Source organism: Chiloscyllium punctatum, chromosome 10 (genome assembly GCF_047496795.1).
Source record: "Chiloscyllium punctatum isolate Juve2018m chromosome 10, sChiPun1.3, whole genome shotgun sequence".
Taxonomy (NCBI): Eukaryota; Metazoa; Chordata; class Chondrichthyes; order Orectolobiformes; family Hemiscylliidae; genus Chiloscyllium; species Chiloscyllium punctatum.
Window position 1 is genome coordinate 97,687,535 of NC_092748.1, and position 26,199 is coordinate 97,713,733.

Genomic DNA, 26,199 nt, shown 5'->3' on the forward strand with positions numbered 1-26,199 from the left:
TTATTTCAAAGCAGCTGTAATATCAATAAAGTCATAATTCATGTAAAGTTTAGTCCAGCATTGATACAGTTCTCTAAATTATCTATCCAAACACATTTCTGTCAGCTACCTGGGTGTATTTACTTTAATACATCACTTATGAAAAGACAAATGAGATGACGCAGCCTAGATGCAGTTCAGGTACAAATTTATTGGGCTTTTGTATAAAATCGACCTTTGATCGGTGTAACTTAAAGAAACAGATCTGTGAATCTTTATTGGCTGTTGCCTCTTAAACCCCTTAAATGGTTCCTTGTTTTGTTAATTTTTTTACAAAAACAATTATTCACAAATACACAAACAGAAACAAAAATTCACAAATACACAAACAGAAATTGCTGGAGAACCTCAGCAGCTCTGGCATCTCTGTGGAGAGAAAGCAGAGTCAATATTTCAGGTCCACTGACCTTTCTGTGGAATAAGATCTGTCAGATCCTTTTGAAGGGTCACTGGACCCAAATCGTTAACTCTGTTTTCTCTCCACAGATGCTGCCAGACCTGATTTGCTGAGTTTTCCCAGCAATTTTTGTTTCTGTTTCTTGTTTCCTGTTTCCAGCATCTGTGGCTCTTCGTGTTTTTTTTAAGAATTATTCCCAGGGTTGTTTGAAAGCCTCCAGCTTTAGGCTCTTGAAGAGCCCTGAAATGAAATTGAAGTAATTCAAATCAGTTTTAGAGAGTCAGGATAGTAAAAGGTCAATGCGATAGTCGGGTGTACACTTTGGAAGGTTGAGAAGAATGTGATAAAGTGAAAATTATGGAGAATGGGGAAAAGTAGCTGAAGTAATAACTACTACTGTTGGGATATAGGAAAAGACACAACATCTAATAGGCCACGACCATAATGTAAGCTCAGACATCAACCTGGCAGGTAGTCTCAAAAAGCAGGGAACTGCAAGTCTATTGAAAATGGCAATCTTTACAGTCAATCACCTTGCCATAAACCAAAGAATGAATCATTGCAAGTACAAGGAATGAAATGGGTTCAAGTGTCAGTGTGGGTAAGAACATTGGCATTTTTGGCATATGGACCAACAATTCCAACATAACCAGCCTCACAGTTGGAGAAATTAATGTACGTGTTAATAAATGAGTAAACTTTGTGCAGGCTACTAACAAATGAGGACATTGCCTAAGGTAGTAAATGTTGCAACAAGTTTATCATGTATTTCTTCGCATCTACATTCCTGCGACTGTACATGAAAGTCAAAATCTGATTTGTAGCTTTGAGACTTTATAAACCTGTTAGTCAACTTTTAGGTATGTGTATCACATCTCTGAAACCCTCTGTTTGTCTGTTGCATTAAGTACACCATCTGAATGACATTTCATTTCTTACCTCTGACCCTTACATGACCCATGTTATTGCTATCATTTGGTCTCCAGCTCACAATGTCGTGGGCTCAATGTGGTCCTTTCTATTTAGTCTATATTGAAGTATATTTACCACATTTCTGCCCCAATTACCTCTCAAGTTTTCCTATGTACTCTTACTTAGGGTTTACTAGGCTCATCACTTTTACATATACTTTGTAGTTATAGACATAACAGCAAAAAGACAATCACTTTGTTCTCAATGACATATTCCCACTCTGACAATTATCCCAGTTTGTATGGAATGTGAAGAACATATTTGTTATTGGTTGTTCCTAGCATCACTGCATTGACTTTGCTAACAGCAGCATTGCTAAAATTACAGAAACATTTCCAGTTGATGATATTTGAACTGTCACATTTGAATACAAAAATACACAAGATTTCTGACATTTAAACAACACTGGAGATAGGCAAGTACCGACTTTTCACACTATATATCTTAAGACCATAATATATCAGAGCAGAAATTAGTCCATTCTGCTCATCAAGTCTGCTCTGCCATTCAATCATAGCTGATAAGTTTCTCAACCCATTCTCCCACTTTCTCCCAGTGATCCTTGATCGCCTTGATATGCAACATTTCAAAGTTTGCTGACAACACAAAACTGAGAGTTGTGAAGACGATGCAATGAGTCTTCAAACTGACTTTGACAAGTTGAGCGAGTGAACAAATGCACAGCAAAGCAGTACATGGCTAAACATGAACTTATATATTTTGGTATGCAAAACAAAAAGGCATAGTATTATTTAAATGGAGATATATTGGGAAATGTGGATGCACAATGGGATCTGGATGTCCTTGCATACTAGTCAACGTAAGGAAACAGGTGCAGCAAGCAAAAAGGAAAGCAAATTGTACTATATAGTCTTCATTGCAAGAGGATTTGTGTTCAGAAATGAGGATGTCTTATTGCAGTTATACCTGGTCTTGGTAGGACCACACCTGAAGTATTATATACAGCCTTGGTCTTCCTACCTAAAAAGATATACACCATACAGGGAGAGCAACAGACAAACATTAGAGAGCCTGTAGTCACTGTGAGTTTTGAAGGATGAAGGGGATGCAAGTAAACACTTAAAAATCTAACATAGCCGGACAAACTAGATTCAGAGAAGGTGTTTAACGTGGTTGGGCAGGTGTCACAATCTGAGGATATGGAGTAGTTGATTTAGGATTGAGATGAGGACGGATTTCCTCACTCAAGGTATAGTGAATCTGTGGAATTCTCTACCACAGAAGACTGTAGAGGCCAAACCACTAAAGATATTCAAGAAAGATTATTTTTAGAGATTAAAGGCATCAAGGGGTATGAGAGAAAGTAGGTGTGCAATATTGAGATAAAGGATCAACCACAGTTATACTGAATGGTAGAACAGGATTGAAGGACCACAGTTTACCTCATAAATTACTTGATTTGGCTACAATCTCAAAATCATCAGGATTGTACCACCCACCAGAAAAAAAGTGAACAGAAATTTCCTCCACTTACATATTAAGAAGACCAATCCCATTGTTCCCAGTCCCCATTTCACACACTGCTCCCCAACCACTGATTCCATTTCTCCATGGAAACTGTCCAAGACTTTAGCATCCAAAACTCTACACACTAAAAGCCTCAGGTTATTCAAAACTTGGATGATGCCCCCCCTCCTCCGTCTCAGTTGTCACCATTGTTTCACCAACCTACATGGTTAACCAGCAACCAACACCCACTATTATTTTGAAATTCTCACCCTTGCTTTCAAGTCCTCACAGTGGCTTCACCCTCCCGATCTCTGTAATCTCCTCCAATCTGCAATACTCCAAGATCCCTACACCCTTCCAAGCTCTTAAACATTGCTGACGTTCTACTACTTCAGTTGCCAAGATCGTGAGGAATTTCATCACTGAAACACTCCATCTCCCTATTGTGATTTCCTTGTTTAAGATGCTCTTTGAAACCTATCTTTAGAGCCAAGCTTTTGATCATCTGCTCCATGTGGTTTTGCATCAAATTTTATTTGAAAACACATCTGTGAAGTACTATTGAGACATTTTACTACATAAATATTTATTGTACATTGCTTCTTGAATTTCAGTTTTTTTTTAAAAAATGATAATATTATGTGCAGAGAATATTAAGAAATGTAATGCATTTATAGAAATTAACATCTTTTCCTCTCTGAAAATACATTACTTAGCACAATCCAAGCACACCATTATACCCAATACAAGAAACCTTACATCCCAACAATGTACTGTCACTGGTTTTAATGTGGAAATTTAAACCTCAAAATAATTACTTAATCAGAAGAATGGTTTAGCTACTGTTTATGGGTTTTATCATGTGCAACATCTGTGCTAGTGTTACCATTAGATGCCAAACAAAAGAAAAAGAAAATATTTTAAAAGTGGCAAGATGATTAGCAAGCTCGCTGAGATCATAAATAATCAGTAGCATGAACAACTCATTTATAAAGTGCAGACTGCAAAAACAATTAACACTCTCAGAATTTCAATTCAAGATCATTATAAACCAATCAGTCCTCAACTCATTCAAACACAGCCTTTCCAAGCTTTATAGTGAAATCTACTTTACACAAAATACGTACTTGGCAATATCAAAGATGGTAACTGCATGAAAACCTGACAACAATTCATTTATACGGATGCTTTACCACTCTATAAAAATGATTAATCAGCCTTCCATAACCAGAACAGATTTTGTTACACATTACATCACCATTCCTGTTCTGGGGTTAAGGCCATACTTTGCAGGATTTGGGCACTGGAGATAACATCAGAGTGTACACAGTCCATAAAGTACCACAGTTATAAATGAGTTGCTAACCCTTTCTTGCAGTTACTGAATAAAGACAATGCCACACATAAGGAACAAATAAATGTTATTCAATCATAAAAATGAGCCTATTGTTTGGCAATCTTTGAAGCATTTTCCAACTTTCGGTGCTGTCTGGTGCTGGAGGCCATACTGAAAATGTTGGCAAAGAAGATGGTCCACCGTGTAATGCACCTGCACCACAATAAGAACTTCCCAACTTCCCATTACCTTCTATAACCAGTTTGTGAATGGTCAGCATGACTACTTGCATATTGACCAGAGTGGCAATTCTGATTTAGGCTGCGCTCATTTCTCTTAGACACATATTTTCCACAGACAGCACTTGAATCTAAACTTGCCTCAAAATGGTGCGAGCGTCCAGATGCATTTGGAATATGTGACTGCCCACTGAAGACCGGATTCGACATTGATTGCATGGACTTCAATTTCTCATCCACTTCTTTCTTAAACTGGGTGCAATCATGAGCACGGCCTATGAGGGATACATAGTCACCAGTAAAGCGAACTAAAACCTCGGGGAAACTTTGCATTGTTTCCTTGCATGCCTCCAGTATTGGCTCACTGCCACCATCCAATCTAATTTTCTCACAGAGTAACAACTGCTGCATTTCACTAACTAAACCCTCTATTTGAAACTTAGCCTTTGTCAGGTGCAATTGTTCACACTGGTCATTAGCTTTTACCAGGTGAAGAGCAGTTATGCCATCATAATTCACCATCTCCGCTCTTGCATTATATTGATAAAGCACTTTCTCGCATTGCTCTTTGTAAAGTGCATTAATGTATTCAAAAATATCTGTATCTAGAATAATTACTGCTTCATTCTCAAATACATGAGGACACAAGACATCATCAACTCTGTCACTCGGTTCAGCTGCAACCTTTTGCTGCTTGGTCATCTGGGTTTCACCCTCAGATGCACACCTTGTGAGCTTTCTTTCAGAGGCTTTCACTCCAGATTTTGACACTGAACTTGGGAGATGAAATATTTGAAAGTCACTTATTCTTCTCTGAACATCTTTTCTCAAATCTTTCATGGCTGAGAAGGAACCCTCAACATGGAATCTTCCATCAGGGCATGCGGAAAACTGCAAGCCTTTATTGCTGCTTTCAAGCTCTCGTACTACGCCAGTCGTCTCACCAAATATTGACAAATCCAAATCAACTGAGACCTTGGTAAAGATCTGTGAAAAGCAGAACATTTCATCTGTTATTCAATTCATAATGGTTTGTGCTTGTCTGTGACTGTGCCTATCTATGTGTGTGTGTGCCCATTTCTAATGTGAGCACATGCCCGTGCATGTTTGCATATATGCGTGCGTTTGTGAGTGAGGGAGGGCTGGGGAACAGGGTCGAGTATCGTGATGGTGGGCTGTTTATGCAGGTGTAAGGAATCTACGGGAGGTAACTTTGGGGGTCTGAGAGGTATGTTCGGAGATAAAGTTGAATAGTTACTCAAGATATGGACTAGATATTTATTACACTAACTTTTCCAGAGTTACCTTTTACTTAACTGCTGTAGAACTTACTAAATTCACTGATTTAAACAGAGGCTTTGAGGGAGAGGGGAATTATTGAATAGAATTTCAATTTCCATTGAGATCGGTTTTATTGGCGATTCCACAGGGTCCCCATGCACACCTCCATCTACATTTCAGAAACAACTATCTGGCCATCAGAAAACCTGGGTCATGATCATAAAAAGAACCCGATATTAAAATGGCAGCATACATTTCTACTTTCAAACAGTGTAACGACATTATAGACATGCGTCCCAATTTATACACATATAAGACTTCCTTGATCATTCCAAACCATTTTTCTGACTTTTAACTCTGATCAAGGCAATGCAGCTGCAATTTCAATTATGTAATCTGTAGGTGCCGAAGCTACATTCTTTTATCCCTTCTACTGATTGGCCTGGAGATTCTGAAACACATTATCATGCTTCAGACTTGTTTACCATTCCAGTGATAAAAACGAATGTAGGATGCAGAATTAAGATTTTATCTCAGCAATGTGACGACTCTGAGCAGTTGTGTCAGTTTAAACAAAAAAGGGCAGGAAAAGGGACTCAAACATCGGTTTGGCTCAGTTGTGCCAAATGACTTGTTTCTGTATAAAGTCCTGTCAGTTGCAGGGTAACACTTTCTAATTAGGAAATACAGGTCATTATGTCATGGTCACCTTCCATATCTTAGTCCTTTATATTCACTTAGGCACTTTTTGATTTTTGTAGACATTTTAGGTACATAGAAACAAGAGTAGACCATTCAGCTCCTTGAGACTGTTCTCCCAGTCAAGAACTTGGCTGATCTGTGGCCTAACTCCATATACCAGCCTTTCCCCCCATATTTCTCAATACCTTTGCGGAAGAAAAATTCCTTTCTCCCAGATTTTCTCTGAATTTTCATCCTTTTTTTCTGAAAGCTAGGAAGCAAGCAAGCATTGGACCCACTGTGGATTAAATAGTGTACAGATTGTTTTACAAACCAGCAACACATTTTCAGCTCTGATCTCCAGCATCTGCAATCCTCACTTTCTCCTAGAAGATTGTTTTACAAAGACAAGCAAATTCACAATGGCGACTCAGACTTTATTGACTCTCTCTGTTAAAAAAAATTAGGATTATTTGTGATCTCTACTCTCTGAGTTTAAAATCCTGTTAGCCATCTCTGATTACAAATCCTGAGAGATTCAGGAGTTCTGGATGCTATTGCAGATGGTCTGGCTGCAGTCCATGAGGGAAATGATCTTTAGAATGGTCGGGGGTCAATAGGCTCAACCTTTTATAACTTTTCTCCATTTACCAACTCATAAAATATCTCAAGTTACAAAGCTTCACATACCGGAGATTCCCAAAATTGAGACCAGATTTTTAGAAACATGGAAACAGAGAAAATAGGAGCAGGAGTAGGCCATTGAGCCCTATGAACCTGCTCCACCATTCAACATGAACATGGCTGATCATCCAATTCAGTAAGCAATTTCAGCTTTCTCCACATACTCTTTGATACCAAAGAAACTGTTCTTAAGGACCTTGTACCGAAGTTGGCATCACAAGCAACAACCTATACGCTTTTCACTGTACGCATTTCAGCACATGTGACAATAAAGCTGATTCTAACTGAATATAGATCTCTTCATATGTCATTCCTGCCATCCCAGAAATCAGTCTGGCTAAACCTCTGATACACTAAGGTGTTAACAGGAATCTAGGTTCATTTTCCTGGTGTTTTACTGCAACGTTTGAGTATTTTTAAATACATCCACAGAGTTTGCCTCAGTACATTCTTTTTCTCATACTTATTAAATAAAGCAGAGTTGCTTTAGAAATGAAAAACATTGTGGCAGGCCATATAGTTTCTGACTAAGACGAAACTTGGAATGTTTGTATATATAGAAGAAATTTGGGTCAGCAAATCCCTTGGTCCCAATTGTTAATCTGATTTACAACCATTTTATGCTTACATTGGGGAGTCTAACAGGATCTTTCGGCATAGCATGATACCCGCAAAATGGATACATTTTTAGGTCTATCTGTTTTGGAAATCAGGTCAGTGCAGCCGTAGTGCCACTGTTTAAGAAGGGTGGTAAGGACAAGCCAGGGAACTATAGACCCGTGAGCCTGATGTCGGTGGTGGGCAAGTTGTTGGAGGGAATCCTGAGGGACAGGATGTACATGCATTTGGAAAGGCAAGGACTGATTAGGAATAGTCACATGGCTTTGTGCATGGGAAATCATGTCTCACAAATTTGATTGAGTTTTCTGAAGAAGTAACAAAGAGGATTGACGAGGGCAAAGTGGAAGATGTGATCTATAGGGACTTCAGTAAGGCGTTCAACAAGGTTCCCCATGGGAGACTGATTAGCAAGGTTAAATCTCACAGAATACAGCCAGAACTAACCATTTGGATACAGAAGTGACTCAAAGGTAGAAGACAGAGGGTGGTGGTGGAGGTTGTTTTTCAGACTGGAAGCCTGTGCCAAAAGGATCAGTGCTGGGTCCACTACTTTTCGTCATTTATATAAATGATTTGGATGTGAGCATAAGATTTGTATAGTTAGTAAGTTTGCAGATGACACCAAAATTGGAGGTGTAGTGGACAGTGAAGAAAGTTACCTCAGATTACAACAGAATCTTGATCAGATGGGCTAATGGGCTGAGGAGTGGCAGATGGAGTTTAATTCAGATAATTGCGAGGTGCTGCATTTTGGGAAAGCAAATCAAAGCAGGACTTATGCACTTAATGGTAAGGTCCTAGGGAGTGTTGCTGAACAAAGAGACCTTGAAGTGCAGGTTCATAGCTCGTTGAAAGTGGAGTCGCAGGTAGATAGGATAGTGAAGAAGGCGTTTTGTGTGCTTTCCTTTATTGGTCAGAGTATTGAGTACAGGAGTTGGGAGGTTATGTTGCGGCTGTACAGGACATTGGGTAGACCACTATTGAAATATTGCGTGCAATTCTGGTCTCTTTCCTATTCAGAAAGACGTGAAACTTGAAAGGGTTCAGAAAAGATTTTCAAGGATGTTGCCACGGTTGGAGGATTTGAGCTGTAGGGAGAGACTGAACAGGCTGTGGCTATTTTCTCTAGAACGTCGGAGACTGAGAGGTGACTTTATAGAGGTTTACAAAATTATGAGGGGCATGGATAGAATAATTAGACAAAGTCTAACCTGGGGTTGGGGAATCCAGAACTAGAGGGCATAGCTTTAGGGTGAGGGGGAAAGATAGAAAAGAGACCTGAGGGGCAACTTTTTCATGCAGAGGGTGGTATGTGTATAGAATGAGCTGCCAAAGGAAGTAGTGGAGGCTGGTAAAATTGCAACATTTAAAAAGCATCTGGATGGGTATATGAATAGGAAAGATTGGGAGGGATATGGGCCGGGTGCTGGCAGGTGGGACTAGATTGGGTTGGGATATCTGGTCAGCATGGATGGGTTGGACGGAAGGGTCTTTTTCCGTGCTGTACATCTCTATGGCTCTATGACTGAGACTAGAGGGATAACAGAAATAAACATTACAGCTTTATCCTGAAAGACTGGCTGGAAGTTGTACTGAAACAATTTCATCATAATTTTTTTAAACTTAAGTTTCTCTACTGCAGGCTGCCATGAATGTGTGCCTTGTTTGATGGGTCTTGACACATTAAATGCAAAACCACATAATACCAAACAATGGTACAAGTTACAAAGACAAAGACAGTTTTAAATCCAGCTTGCTTTACAGCTTAACATTATAAATGAATTTATTTTCCTGTTTCATGCCATCAGCACTTTTTAATCAAACCAAAACTATTAAAAAGCGCCTTCAATGTACATCCCCAAGGTATGTCACAAATTGACACAGAGACAAATAACAGTCATTAGAATACATACTTAGACTCTTGCTTACAGAGAAGGCTTTATGCAGATTCTTAAGGATTGAGTGAGGAATGAGGTTTAGGGAGGGAATGTAAGATCTGTGGTCTAGATAGCTGAAGGCACACCTTCTAATAGCTAGCAAAGGGAGCACAGAATGTACAAAATGTCAGAACTGGTAACACAAAGTTGTAAGAATGTTATAGAATGGGTGTGGGTTAAAGAAACTGGAAGGCCAGGTCATTTGAATATAAGGATGAGAATTCTCAGTTGAGGAGTTGGGAGAACCAGGAGCCGAGATGTGTCAGGGAGCACTCACAGCTACATACACTTACATAACACTGTGAAACTTGCAATGGATATTTCTTTGAGAGCTGTTTGTCTTCAAGCACATGCTCCTTCTTGCTTAGGACACTGTTCGCAACTTGAAAACAAAAGTTTGCATTTTTAGTCATTGAACTGTAGACTTTGGAAGGTCATAACATTATTTCAATAATATCACAAGAACACAGGGAAAACTTTCACTAAATATTCAGGTGTCAAGGAGTTAAAGAAGTAGCCAGGAGTGGATTTTAAGCTGCAACAATATTGAGTCATTCAGCACAGAAACAGACCCTTCATTCCAACTTGTCTGCACTGACCAGCCATCCCAATCTGACTTAGTCCCATTTACACATATCCTTCTAAACCCTTCCTATTCATATACCCATCTGGATGCCTTTTAAATGTTGCAATTGTACCAATCTCCACTATTTCCTTGGCAGTTAATTCCATACTCACACCACCCCCTGCATGAAAATGTTTCCCTTCAGGTCCTTTTTAAATCTTTCCCCTTTCACCTTAAACCTATGCCCTCTCATTTTGGACTCCCCCATTCTAGGAAAAAGACCTTGGCTTTTCATCCAATTTATGCCTCTCATGATTTTATAAACCTTTGTATGGTTAGCACTCAGTCTCTGACACAGCAGGGAAAAACGTCACAGCCTAACCCTATAACTCAGTTGCAGCAACAACTGTGTAAATCTTTTCCATACCTTTTCCAATTTAATAATATCCTTCCTGAAGCAGGATGACCAGAGCTGTACACAGTACTCCAAACGTGGCCTCACCAACATCCTTTTTAACCATAACATCATATCCCAACTCCTATAGTCAATGCTCTGAGCAATAAAGGCAGGTGTGCCAAACACCCCTTCACTATCCTGTCTTCCTGCATTTACACTTTCAAGGATTATGCACCTGCACCCCTTGATCTCTTTGTTCAGTAACGCTCCCCAGGACCCTACCATTAACTGTCGTACAAAAATGCAACACCTCAGATTTACCTAAATCAAACTCCATCTGCCCCTCCTCAGCCCATTGGCTGAACTGATCAGGGTCCCATTGTCCTCTGAGATAATCTTTGTTCACTGTCCACTATACCACCTATTTTAGTGTGATCTGCAAACTTACTAACCATACTTCCTATATTTACATCCAAATAATTTATATTAAATAACAAAAAACAATAGACCCAGCATTGATCCTTATGGCCTCCAGTCCAAAAATCAACCCTCTACGATCCCCTGTGTTTCCTACCTTCAATCCAATTTTTTAATCCCTGGATCCCGTGTGATCAAATCTTATAAAACAGCCGACCATGAAGAACCTTGTTGAATGCTTTGCTGAAGTTCAGATAGATAACCACTACCACTCTGCTTTCATTACTCTTCTATTTGTCACCTCTTCATAAAACTCAATCAAGTTAATGAGACATGATTTCCCATACACAAAGCCATGTTGATTATCCCTCAAAATCCCCTCCAATACCCACCACTGATGTCAGGCTCACAGGTCTGTAGTTCCCTGGCTTTTCCTTTACAGCCTTTCTCAAATAATGGCAAAATATTCGCCAACCTCCAGACTTCCAACATCTCACCTGTGGCTGTCTATAATACACATATCTCAACATGGGACCCAGCAGTCTTTTCTCATGCTTCCCACAAACTTCTGGGAAACACCTGATCAGGTCCTAGGGATTTATCTGCCTTTGTTTATTTTAAGATCTCCAGCGCCTCCTCTTCTGTAAGATGAACTCTTTTCAAGTTTTCCCAAGTTCCTAGCATCTCTTTACTTGTCCACAGTAAAGACCGACTCAAAATATTAGTTTAATATCTCACCGGTCTCCTGTGGCTCCACACATAGATTGCCATGTTGATCCTTAAGGGGCCTTAGTTAGTCTTTTGCCCTTAATTTAAAGAATCTCTGGGCGGCACAGTAGCACAGCGGTTAGCACTGCTGCCTCACAGCACCAGAGACCCGGATTCAATTCCCGCCTCTCTGTGTGGAGTGTGCACATTCTCCCGATGTCTGCGTGGGTTTCCTCCGTGTACTCCGGTTTCCTCCCAAAGTCCAAAGATGTGCAGGTTAGGTGAAGTGGCCATGCTAAATTGCCCGTAGTGTTAGGTGAAGGGGTACATGTAGGGGAGTGGGTCTGGGTGGGTTCCTCTTCAGAGGGTTAGTATGGACTTGTTGTCCGAAGGGCCTGTTTCCACACTGTAAGTAATTTAATTTAATATCTCTTTGTATCCTCCTTAACTATTTGCCAACACTATGTCATGTCCCCTTTTTATCCTTCTGATTTCCCTCTTTAAGTACACTCCTACTGCCCTTATACTTATCTAGGGATTTGCTCAATCCTAGCTGTCTATACTTTATATATGCCTCCTTGTTTTTCTTGATGAGAGCCTCAATTTCTGTAGTTATCCAGCATTTTCTACACCTACCAACTTTACCCTTCACACTGAAAGGAACATACTGTCTCTGAACTCTCAATATTGCATTTTTAAAGGCCACCCACTTCCCAATTATCCCTTCACCTCCAAGTAGTCTCCTCCAAACAACTTTTGAAAGTTCACGTTTAATGCCATCAAAATTGGCCTTGGTCCAATTTAGTGCCTCCCCACTCACACCTCCGTAACATGCCCTGCTTTATTTCCCAAAAGAAGGTCAAGAATTGCTCCTTCTCTAGTGGGTACAACCACATGCTGAATAAGAAGGTTTTCTTGTACACACTTAAAGTCCTCCCCATCCAAACCCTCAGCACTATAACAGTTCCAGTCTATGTTTGGAAAGTTCAAATCCCCTAACATTACAATCAGACTTGCCTGCATTTAATCAAGATGTCACCTTGGTAAAGGAATTGAAGCCAGCCTTAGTAATATTGCCTGGAGATTGTTAAGGAGCAGACTGGCATTTAATTGCATGCCAGGTCTTCAGAAAGCAATGGTGTACCATTTAGATCACTAATAGTTTGTTTGATTACTTCTTTAACAATGAGCTGCTGAATAAACAAATCGATATTGAGAATTTCCAGCAGAATCTAAAAGCCATGCCAACCTTGCACTATGTGCTTGCTGCTAAAGGTATGAAAAACATATTGAAGGACATCAGGAGATTACCTTAAACATTTTGTGAAGATTTCAGTCATACTCAATAAATATTTATACTGAAATTCTCTCCATGGGCTTAACCTCAGATAGCAAGTATCGTGCTGTCCTACTTTATTGAACCCCTTAGTGGAGTCACCAATGGATAGAGTACTTTACTCTGGCATCTTGCTAGAGGGTCTCTTTGGTCAGTTGGAAGAATGGGAGGAGGGCATGAGGCCAGACATAGCATCACCAGCTGCTTCAGGGAAGGAGGAGGATGGCAAGGTGGACTGTAATCTCCTCGGGGTACAGGACATCCTTCTCTGTACCAGCTCTCCCAGCACCCAAAGTCCCACATGCGAGAATCTATTGAATATCTCCATGGGACCATGAACCAGCCTGCAGTGTGCCAGCCAGAAATCTCAAACCTTCACTTTTTGTTGGGGGGGGGGGGGGGGGGGGGGTGAGCTCATACAGTCTGCTTCACAACCATTGCGTTGATCAGTACTTGAGTACTAAACATTCAGAAGTCTGTTTTAACACATCCAGACAAGTCCAAGTTATAGTAAATCACCAATTAGGACCAAAATTGTAAGCTAAAGCTAGACTTTCAAACAGACTTTTCTGAATAGCACAGCATTTCTTTCACTCTTTGACCTAAATACACTTACCCATTTTCTAAGAACTTTTACTAGTTTGCAAATAATTGATATTTCTTTGTATCTCATATGCAGCACAGATCAAAAAGACCACAAAGTGACATATCAACACTGAAAAACAGAAGTACAGTGAAAGGAAGTTATCAAAACTCATGGACTGATCACAAAAGTCCTCAGCAGTGGGCAGGTAAAGCCAATTCTGGTTCACCAGGTTCAGTAAAGTCAGAATTTGAGATGTACACTCCATGGTATACATTACAACTGGCCATAGAATAAGGTCCACCAAAAATTAACAATTCCCATTGTCAAGATCTCATTGAAGTGAGAAGCAATGAAAGGGCACAAAGCAAAGTTACAAAACTTCCCAGAACAGAATGGCCTGGCTTGTCTTTCTTACTGAATGTAATAACAGAATACATGCACTTTCTAATTCAATTTAACTAGGCCTAATCATTAACACAACAAATTTTCAATGTATGTCACATATATTTTGACATCACCATTCATCAAGTCAATACCCTTGCAGAACCCTTCTTTGAATCAATAGATTTTTGTGAGGTATAACTCTCACTCTATTGCAGAAAATCCTCATATCTTCATTTCTAAGTTATTGCTTCTGAAAAGGTTTATGTTGAAGATTGTATTAAGCTTCACTCATTCTGATGGAAGCATATTGTCATGAGTGGTGAAACTGGGAGATCAGTTCTGGATCTCAAAAGGGGACAGATGTGCTATCTATGACTCACAATAGTCTTAGTAACAATATCTAACTAGATAAAGCAAGTTAGAGTCATAGAGATGTATAGCACGGAAACAGACCCATCAGTCCAACTCGTCCATGCTGACCAGATATCCCAACCCAATCTAGTTCCACCTGCCAGCACCTGGCCCATATCCCTCCAAACCCTTCCTGTTCATATAAACACCCAGATGCATTTTAAATGTTGCAATTATACCAGCCTCCTCTGGCAGCTCATTCCATACACATACCACGCTCTGCGTGAAAAGGTTGCCCTTTAGGTCTTTTATGTCTTTCTCCCCTCACCCTAAACCTATGCCCTCTAGTTCTGGACTCCCCCAACACAGGGAAAAGACTTTGTCTAGTTATCCTATCCATACCTCTTATGATTTTGTAAAACTCTATAAGGTCACCCCTCTGCTACTGACCCTCCAAGGAAAACAGCCCCAACCTATTTAACCTCTCCCTATAGTCAAATCCTGCAATCCCAGCAACATCCTTGTAAAGCTTTCAGAATATCCTTCTGATAGGAAGGAGACCAGAATTGCACACAATTTTCCAAAGTCTCATTGCTATCATCGAAGAAACTACATTGTGTTAATTCTTCTTATGAAGGCTCATTAGTGATTCTTCCTCCACTTCTGTAAATTAAATAGGCCTTTAGACCCAACCAAGGAAAGACAAAAATCATCTTTCTATCCACAAGTACAACATATACCTATGCTTACAACATCACTTATGTACTGTTTGGGAAATTCACTTTGACTTTCGTGGGCAACACCATGAACAACCCATGTTTTGAGGTGTTTGCATGAGGTAGAGATCATCACACACTGATAAGACTTGTTTTGACTCACGGTTTTGGAAACTTACCTTCCTCCTTTTCAAAGGTGACATAAGCAATACCAGGGTCACTGGTTGGATAGCAAACAAATTCCACCTCTCCACCACCATGCTTTGGTCTCAAAAAGTGAATGGTGAGTTTGTCAATCATTACAGTAGTTGGAAGAACATCTTCAGGAAAGCCTGATACAGCGACAGTCCTCTCTGCCAAGTTTGATTCCATTCCCTCGGGCACTGCAAAGATACAAGAAGCCCGTATTTCAATGTTACATGTAAAGCTCGTCATTTCAGGGTTCACCTCCATTCAATTAACAACTGCTGCAAAAACACACACCACTTTCACTGAAACCCCATTCATTAGTGTTTTGCAGTAGTCAGATTTGAGGCCAAAACTGACTATAGGAAAGAAAAATGTTAGATTCTTCTCGACCATGATTTGAATAGATACGTTATGCCTGTGTGGTTTGCATTACGATATTATTCAGAAATATGGTCAAATCTCTTAAATGTCCTGGCAATTTTCTTGGCACTTATGCTGGGTAGTAAGGTGTGGATACGTTAGATCAATTCTGAAGGCAATCTCATAAATCACAAGCAGATAACCACTCCCTAGGCCTGGTTCACAATCTTTGTTCAAGGTCAATCAGGACGATAATGCACAACCGTATTCCTGATCAACTTTCAATTGAATTTGGAACGTCATACCACTATCACTATTTATTTCCACGTCAATAAATACCATCAATTCCATCCACACTTCACTCCGCCAAATACCTCATTCCCAGTGAATCAGAAATTCACATAATTTTAGCTCCAGACCTTTCCAATGCTCTGCTCATTGTTGAATGCTCTGAAACAACCTTGATTCATATAGTCAGAAGTCACATGACACCAGCTATTAATACAACAGGTTTATTTGAAATCACGAGCTTTTAGAGTGCTGCTCTTTTGTCAGGTGAAACCTGTTGGACTAGAACCTAGCGTCATTTGACTTCTGACTTTGTCAATCCCAGTCCAACACCGGCACCTCCACCTCCACAAACAGCCACAAAACACACTCAATTGATCACTTCCAAACTCTATTGCTTCCTTGTTCCCCAGTGCACAAAATTTTAAAACCATCATACATATCTTCAAATTCTTCCATCGTGAGCTGCCAGAGGATGTGGTGGAGGCTGGTACAATTGCAACATTTAAGAGGCATTTGGATGGGTATATGATTAGGAAGGGTTTGGAGGGATATGGGCCGGGTGCTGGCAGGTGGGACTAGATGGGATATCTGGTCGCCATGGACGGGTTGGACTGAAGGGTCTGTTTCCATGCTGTACATCTCCATGACTCTATGACTCTATCTAATCAATACATGACATTGAAACCTTAAGTCTAATTTCGGACAATGTACATTTAGACAATAGACAATAGGTGCAGGAGTAGGCCATTCTGCCCTTCGAGCCTGCACCACCATTCAATATGATCATGGCTGATCATCCTTAATCAGTATCCTGTTCCTGCCTTATCCCCAAAACCCTTGATTCCACAATCCTTGAGAGCTCTATCCAACTCTTTCTTAAATGAATCCAGAGACTGGGCCTCCACTGCCCTCTGGCATTCCACACAGCCACCACTCTCTGGGTGAAGAAGTTTCTCCTCATCTCTGTCCTAAATAATCTACCCCGTATTTTTAAGCTGTGTCCTCTGGTTCGGCACTCACCCATCAGCGGAAACATGTTTCCTGTCTCCAGAGTGTCCAATCCTTTAATAATCTTATATGTCTCAATCATATCCCCTCTCAGTCTTCTAAACTCAAGGATATACAAGCCTTGTCAATTCCCGTCAATGACAGAATGTTCAGTTATCTTACCCATATTCTGGAATTCCCTCCCTAAAGACCTTAACACCTCTCTTTGACAATGCTTTGGCCACTTCTACAAAAGTTCCTCATAATTCTTCTTAGCTATAAGCTCAATTTATTTATGTGCGGTTTGAAGTGTTTTGCTACATTAAGAAAACTATATCCACGCAAATTATCACCTCAATTTCAGCTGAAAAAAAATTTGAAAAGTCAGATAAAGTCAAAGAGTCTTAGAAAAGTACAGCACGGAAACAGACCTTTCAGTCCAACTTGCCCCTGCCAACCAGATATCCCAAACATTTTAGTTGCACCTGTGAGCACCCAGCTGATATCCCTCCAAACCCTTCCCATTCGTATACCCATCCAGATGCCTTTTAAATGTTACAATTGTGCCAGCCTCCACCACTTCCTCTGGCAGCCCATTCCAGACGCACACTATCCTCTGCATGAAAACACGACCTCTTAGGTCTCATTTATATCTTTCCCCTCTCACCCTCAACCTCTGCCCTCTAGTTCTGGACTCCCCCACCCAGGGAACAGACTTTGTCTAATAACCCTATCCATGCTCTTCATGATTTTATAAACCTCTCTAAGGTCAACCCCTCAGCCCCTGACATTCCAGGGAAAGCAGCCCTAGCCTATTCAACCTCTCCCTATAACTCAAATCCTCCAACACTGGCATAATCCTTGTAAATCTTTTCTGAATCCTTTCAAGTCTCACAACATCCTTCCAATAGGAAGGAGTCCAGAATTGCATGCAGTATTCCAAAAGTGTCTTAACCAATGTTCTGTACTGCTGCAACATGACCTCCCAACTCCTGTACTCAATACTTTGACGAATAAAGGAAAGCATACCAAACACCTTCTTCACTATCTTACCCGCGACTCCACTTTCAAAGAGCCATGAACCTGCACTCCAAAGGCCCCTTTGTTCAGTAACACCCCCTAGGACTTTACCATTAAATGTGCAAGTCCTGCGAAAAGTCGCTTTCCCAAAATGCAGCACCTCACATTTATCTAAATTAAACTCCATCTGCCACTTCTCAGCCTATTTGGCCCATCTGATCAAGATCCCATTGTAATCTGAGGTAACCTTCTTCACTGTCCACTACACCTCCAATTTTGGTGTCATCTGCAAACTTACTAACTATACCTCTTATGCTCACATCCAAATAATTTATATAAATCATGAAAAGTAGTGGACCCATCACCGCTCCTTGTGGCACTCCACTGGTTACAGGCCTCCAGTCTGAAAAACAACCCTTCACCACCACCCTATGTCTTCTACCTTTGAGCCAGTTCTCCAAATGGCTAGTTCTCCCTGTATTCGATGAGATCTAAGCTTGCTAATCAGTCTCCCATGGGGAACCTCATCAAATGCCTTACTGGAGTCCACAAAGATCAAGTCTACCGCTCTGGTCTCATCAATCCTCTTTGTTACTTCTTCAAAAAACTCAATCAGGTTTGTGAGACCTGATATTCCATGCATAAAGCCATATTGATTATCCCTAATTAGTCTTTGCCTTTCAAATACATGCACATCATGTCCCTCAGGATTCCCTCCAACAACTTGCCCACCACTGACATCAGCCTCACTGGTCTATAGTTCCCTGGCTTGTCTTTACCACCCTTCTTAAATAATGGCACCACATTAGCCAACCTCCAGTCTTCCGGCACCTCACATGTGACTATCGATGATACAAATATCTCAGTAAGAGACCCAGCAATCACTTCTCTAGCTTCCCATAGAGTTCTAGGTACACCGTATCAGGTCCTAAAGATTTATCCACTTTTATGCGTTTCAAGGCATCTATCACTTCCTCCTCTGTAATATGGGCATTTTTCAAGATGTCACCATCTATTTCCCTACTTTCTATATCTTCCATGTCCTTTTCCTCAGTAAATACTGATGCAAAATTCTCATTTAGTATCTCCCCCATCTCCTTCAGCTCCACACAAAGGCCACCTTGCTGATCCTTGAGGGGCCCTATTCTCTCCCTAGTTACCCTTTTGTCCTTAATGTATTTGTAAAAACCCTTTGGATTCTCCTTAACTCTGCTTGCCAAAGCTATCTCATGTCCCCCTTTTGCTCTCCAGTATAATCCTAGTGCCTTTATACTCTTCCAAGGATTCATGTGATGTGTCCTGTCTATACCGGACATATGCTTCTTTCTTTTTCTTAACCAAACCCTCAATTTCTTTAGTCATCCGGCATTCTCTGTACCTAACAGCCTTTCCTTTCATCCCAACAGGAATATACTGTCTCTGGATTCTCATTATCTCATTTCTGAAGGCTTCCCATTTTCCAGCTATCCCTTTACCTACAAACATCTGCCCAAATCATCTTTCGAAATTTCTTGTCTAATACCGTCAAAATTAGCCTTTCTCCAATTTAGAACTTCAACCTTTAGATCTGGTCTATCTTTTTCCATGATTATTTTAAACTAGTAGAATTATGGTCGCTGGCCCCAAAGTGCTCTCCCAATGACACCTCAGTCACCTGCCCTGCCTTATTTCTCAAGAGTAGATGAAGTTTTACACCTTCTCAAGTGAGTACATCCAAATACTGAATCAGAAAATTTTCTTGTACATCTGTAACAAATTCCTTTCCATCTAAATCCTAACACTATGGCAGTCTCAGTCTATGTTTGGATAGTTAAAATCCCCTACCATAACAACCTACCATAATTACAGATAGCTGAGATCTCCTTACAAATTTGTTTCTCAATTTCCCTCTGACTATTAGGGGGTCTAGAGTGCAATAAGGTGATCATCCCTTTCTTATTTCTCAGTTCCACCCAAGTAACTTCCCTGGATATATTTCCAGGAATATCCCCCCTCAGTACAGCTGTAATGCTATTCCTTATCAAAAACTCCACTTCCCCTCCTCTTTTTCCTCCCTTTCTGGAGCACTTGTATCCTGGAACATTAAGCTGCCAGTCCTGTCCATCCCTGAGCCAGTAATTGTTATGATATCCCAGTCCCATGTTCCTAACCATGCCCTGAGGTCATCTGCCTTCCCTGTTAGGCTGCTTGCATTGAAATAAATACAGTTTAATTTATCAGTCCTACAAGTTCTCTGCTTTGTCCCTGCCTGCCCTGACTGTTTGACTCGCTTCTTTTCTCAACTGTACCAGTCTCAGATTGATCGCTTTCTTCATAATATCCCTGGGTCCCACTCCCCCAGCTTACTTGTTTATATCCTCCTGAGCAGATCTAGCAAATCTCCCTGCCAATATTAGTCCTCTTCCAATTTAGGTGCAATCCATCCTTGCACAGGCCACCTCTACCCCAAAAGAGGTTCCAATGATCCAAAAATGTGAATCCTTCTCCCATACCCCAGCTCCTCATCCATGCATTCATCTGCTCTATCCTACTATCCCTGCCCTCACTAGTTCTTGGCACTGGGACTAATCCAGATATTACTACTCTCGAGGACCTCTTTTTTTAAACTTCCTGCCCAACTCTCTGTAATCTCCCTTCAGAATCTAAACCCTTTCCCTTACTGCGTCGTTGACTCCAATGTATACAATTACCTCCCGCTGGTCCCTCTCCCCCTTGAGAACATTCTGCACCCTCTCTGAGACATCCTTGATCCTAGCACCAAGGAAGCAACACACCATTCTGAGTTTTCACTACTGGCCACAGAAACGTCTGTCCGTACCTCGGACTAGAGAGTCCCCTAACACAATCGATTGCTTGAAACCCGAAGTACCCCTCATTGCATTAGAGCCAGTCTCAATACCAGAAACTTGGCTGTTCGTGCTATGCTCCCCTGAGAATCCATCACCCCCTACGTTTTCCAAAACAGCATACCTGTTTGAAATGGGGATAGCCACAGACAACTGCTGCACTACCTGCCTACCTCTCTTTTTAGATTAGGTTCAATTCCTTACAGTGTGGAGACAGGCCCTTCAGCCCAACAAGTCCACACCAACTCTTCAAAGAGCAACCCACCCAAAACCCTTTTCCCTCTGACTAATGCACCTAACACTATGAGCAATTTAGCATGGCCAATTCACCTAACCTGCACATCTTTGGACTGTGGGAGGAAACCGGAGCACCCAGAGGAAACCCACGCAAACACGGGGAGAATGTGCAGCCTCCATACAGTCGCCCAAGATTGGAATCGAACCTGGGACCATGGTGCTGTGAGGCAGCAGTTCTAACCACTCAGCCACCGTGCCACCTCTCTTACCTTTCCTGGAGTTAACCCATCTAAGTGACTGTATCTGCAGCTTTTCACCCTTCCTATAACTGCCATCTATCACACCCCCTTGCTCTTGTAAATTGCTCACTGCTTCTAACTGTCACTCCCACTGTTCTATTCGATCTGATAGGATTCACAACCAATGGTATTTATTGCAGATATAATCCTCAGTAATACGTAAACTCTCTCTAAACTCCCACATCCGACAAGAAGAGCATATCACTCTACTAAGGGCCATTTTTGCTTCTTCCAGTCTGCAGACCCAGAAAATAACACTCCAGGCTAACTTAATACTTATAGCTTATATTTTTAAGTTTAATCAAGAGACATATCTCAATAAAACACATAATCAAGAAAGAACCCACTCTACTCACGACTGCAGACTTACAGTAAGGCTGCAAGGCTACACTTAAAACTGTTGACGTATCTGTCTCTGTGCTGTGACCGCTCCCAAACAGGTTCCTCCAAGATCAGTTGTGAATTTCACTGTTTGTTCATTTTCCCAGACACACTCCAATATCTAGCAATACATGAATTCAACAACAAAGGCAGTAACTGTGCAGGTTCACGTGTCAGTTAGCAGCGTGGGTTTCTTTCTCTCCTGCACTGACCTCACAAAGTGCTACCTTTGTTTGTTCCTCTCCCTTTTAAAAGTGACATTGTTTTGACTTTTATTTCCCCCAAAGTTCCAAAACAATGCAACAGCATATAAAAACAGTAATTGCTGCTCGTGGAATTTGAGGAAATCAACTCCAACACCTAAAATACCTCAAAAAAGAAACAGCCTATTAGTCAGAAATTTTTCCTGTCCTCCACCTTGGATTACCCAGATAAGCAAAGGTAGCTTTGATGATGAGCTTAAGAATTGTTTTCAGGATAGTTTCTTGGAACAACACATTCTGGAGCTGACCAGTGAGCAAGTTATACTAGATCTGGCTTTGTGCAATGAGATAGAATTAATGTTCTCACAGTGAAGGTGTCCTTAGGTCAAACATAACAAGACTGAATTTTACACTCAGTTTGAGGGAAGGACAAGTGGGTCCCAGACTGCTTTTTAAAAGAACTTAAGTAAGGACAACTAAGAAGACAGAATTGGATAAAGTGGATTTATAAATTAGTATAAAGAATATGTCAATACAGATGCAGTTGCAGATATTTAGATTAGATTAGATTACTTACAGTGTGGAAACAGGCCCTTCGGCCCAACAAGTCCACACCGACCCACCGAAGCGCAACCCACCCAGACCCATTCCCTTACATTTGCCCCTTCACCTAACACTATGGGCAATTTACCATGGCCAATTCACCTAATCTGCACATCTTTGGATTGTGGGAGGAAACCCACGCAGACACGGGGGGAATGTGCAAAATTATTTCTGGGGATATTTCAGAATACACATATATAATTACAAAATCATCCACAATAATATTCAAATTCCCCAGCATATCATCCAATTATTTCTTAAATGGTTCTACAGTATCCATATTTGCAGTGTTACAATGCTCTCACTTTAAAAAGTTTTTTTGTCTTGGTTTTTTTTAAAAAGAGAGGTTGTAAAGGCAGAGGCAATGAAATGACTGTAGGAGACTACCTAATTCAACAATCAGACTAGGCCTCCAGTTAGTTTTTTTAAAAGATGTAACATTAGAAGGGGAGTGCCCAGTTTTTCCAGATCAGGTTTTCTCGTATTTTTCAGCTGTAGCAGTGGAAGCTGTCTGGGTCCAAGAAGATTTGCAAACTTCAGTAAAATAATTCCTGACTGTGACTTTCTGAAATCTCTTGATGTTGTTTTCTCCTGGACTGGGAAACTGCACACAAGAATCTGTATCTGAGTTCACCTTTTTGCCAAGCAGTGTGTTTGTGACATGTTGTTATTAGTAATTAGTACTGTAACAATTGTTCAGTTAAGTTTTCCAATAGTTAAGTTATTCTAATTTCCTCTTTCTTTTGTTTGTATTTTAACTATTGTGTTTAAATAAATTGTTTTGCTTAATGTCAAGTGGATGACTAGTTGCAGCACATCTGGAACATCTACTTGACAGCTAGCTTTAAAATAAGTAAAAGTTAGGGTCTAGGCCACCTTCTTCAAATATTTTGAGGGGGTCTAGTCTAGCCCATAACGAAAGTTATCTTTCATTCATGACAATAAAAGAGAAAATCACTAATTAAAACAAAATCTTCAGCACCTCGTCTCTCTTCTCTAACCAGTAATATAGTCACTGTTTAAGGTTTTAGGGAACCCAGCAAAATATTATTTAAAAACACAATGAGTAGAACGTTATGGCGTTAAGGTGGCCATTATGTTTGTGCCAGTTCTCTGCAGGAGTTGCTCCTACCGTCACACTTTCTTTCCTTTTCAAACGTTTTGCATTTACACAGCACCTGCCATGATCAGAGGATGTTCTAAAGCACTTCAGAGCCCGTTCAGCACGAGAAAAGTCTCGATATTGTCATAGCTTGAGTAACATAGCAACCAGTTTCGGCACAGCAAGTTCCCGCAAACAGCTATTTATGATAATCCGACATTCTCCTTTTGCGACATTGATTGAGGGGTTGATGTTCGTGAGAACATAGGGGGATAAACGCAATGCTAACATTTTAACATCGTGGAAAGGGATATTAGACCAGGTAGCGGTGCGGGTTAACAGTTCACTCACAATATGGCACCTCTAGCTTCCCCAATACTGAGCTGGAGAGTCAGTCTTAATTTTTTTTATGCATTTCAGTCTCTCGAATGGGACTTGAACTCTCAATTTTTGAGTGGCAGTTAACTGAGCTGTGATGCTCGGCGCTCAAGAGTTAACTTTCTACCTTCGGGTCAATAGCTGTCCCTAATTATCCCAAAGAAAAGCTTAACAGGATGCTAGGGAAAGGGCAAGAGGGTTGGACTAATTGGAAAGCAGCTGTTAAAAAGAGACAGCACCAGGGTGATGGGCCGAAGACCCGTTTGGAATACTGAATATCTGGGTGTTTTTTGTTGTCAGTGGGCCAAATACAGCGAAGAAACAAAACCGAAACCAAAAACAAAAATCGATGGTGCAACTGAAAACTCAAATTATTTTCACAAAGTCGCCGTGTAAATAGTGCGGAATCTATTCGAAAATTGCGAAAGAGTTTTAAATCCGACTAGAATCCATTTACTTTTGCTCCTTTGTGCGTGTTTCCTTTTATTCAACGTTCTTGCATTTGACCTGAGTGTGGACGCCGTCTGTGCCCCAGACCTGCACGGACGCTGCTTTATACCTACCGCCAGCGCCTCCAGTTCAAACCCCGTTGAGCCGAAATGTCCCCAGTTTTCAGCGGAATCTCACTGTCACCTCACAATAGCTGCGTGAGCCTCCTTCGTTCCTGGCTCCAGGGGAAACAGCGCCGTGCAGGCTGGGACAAGTAACCGGGCATGTTTCTTATTACAGGAAGCAGTGGTAACTGCGAAAGGAAAGGAGATAGCGTTCGCCAGTATTGCAACAGTACCGGGAACAAATGCCTGGAAAATTGACGCTGAAGCACTTGACTCAACCTTACCCCCGCCGCTGACCCTCCTTTGTGCTGCCGCCTCGCTCGAAGCCGATCACATCTCTATTTTTCCTCTGTGCTGATGAAAGGGCCTTCATGACCTGAAACATTAGTTCTTTTTCTCTGTCTGGCCTGTTGAGTGTCTCCAGTATTTGCTGTTTTCACTTCGGATCTATTTTGTTCCTGCCATATCGTGCTGAATTGTTGCACTCTAGATTTTAAGGAGTTCTCACACCATTTTGCCAATGGAGTAGGAATAGTTGATTTAGCCATTGCAGCCTGCTCAACCATCTTGGTTGACCTCATCTAGCCCCAATTTTCCTGCCCGCTGCCTATAATCGTTGTAACCTGTTACTACTGTGGTGCTCTGGTGGTAGTGAATTGCAGAGTTTAGGCCTTATCAGTTTGCCAAATGTGAATTAGCATGGAGTCAGGGCTAGAATGGCATGAGTCACACCAAACACTGTCCACAATCTACACTGCACATGTCAAATGTGAAGGAATACATCCCATTTGTGTGAAGTAAGTGCAGGTCCAGCAATACTCAAAATGTTCAAAGTCACCCAGGACAATGCAGCCTGCTTAATAGGTACCCTCTTTAAGCCTTCCAGCAAGGCGAAAGTGAGGGCTGCAGATGCTGGAGGGTAGAGTGGAGAGTGTGGTGCTGGAAAAACACAACAGGTCAGGCAGCCTCCAAGGAGCAGGAAAATTGATATTTCGGGTGGGCTTTTGCCCAAAATGTTGATTTTCCTGCTCCTCGGATGCTGCCTGACCTGTTGTGCTTTTCCAGCACTACACTCTATCAGCAATCACTCCCTTCAACGATGCACATGTCACCATCTACAAGATGCACTTCAGCAACTCACGTAAGTGCTTCAACATCACCTGCCAAATCTGTGACCTGTATCTCCTAGAAGGTCAAAGGCAGCAGAGACATGGTAACACTGTCCCTACAAGTTTCCCTCCAAAACACACACCATCCTGACTTGAAACGATGTTATCATTCCTTCATTATCACTTGATCAAAATCCTGGTACTCCTTTCATTGTAAGTACATTACTTACACTCTCAATGACAGCAACAGTTCAAGAAAGTTCACCACCATCTCCTCAAGGGCAAATAGGGAAAAGCTATAAATGCTGGCATAACCAGCAATGTTCCCATCCCATGAACAAATAAACTAATTTGGAACTATTATGATCTCCAGGACAGGTGGGATTTGAATCTGAACTTGGTGGCTCAGGTGTAGATATGCTGACTTACAAGTCTGTAGATATTGTGAAGTGTCAGTACAGGTACACAGGGGTGGTGAAGAAGGCATAGGGATGCTTGCCTTCATTTACCAGATTGTAGAATA

The 26,199-nt window shown here is 41.1% G+C and overlaps 1 protein-coding gene across 3 annotated transcripts; it reads right to left on the minus strand.

Annotated features, from left to right (window-relative positions):
• Positions 1-24,763, minus strand: LOC140482384 (RNA-binding protein 43-like). 3 transcript variants are annotated; one of them, XM_072579786.1, is made up of 4 exons: positions 24,471-24,763; positions 15,297-15,500; positions 9,951-10,039; positions 1-5,440 (listed from the first exon to the last, which is right to left on the minus strand). In XM_072579786.1, coding segments are annotated over exons 1-4 (1,275 nt in total). In that variant the 5' UTR covers positions 24,472-24,763; the 3' UTR covers positions 1-4,459. The 3 variants fall into 3 exon arrangements, with proteins under 3 accessions (XP_072435887.1, XP_072435888.1, XP_072435889.1); XM_072579787.1 differs by having other exon boundaries at positions 24,577-24,761; XM_072579788.1 differs by lacking the exon at positions 24,471-24,763 and adding an exon at positions 16,086-16,113.
• Positions 24,764-26,199: the final 1,436 nt, after the last annotated feature.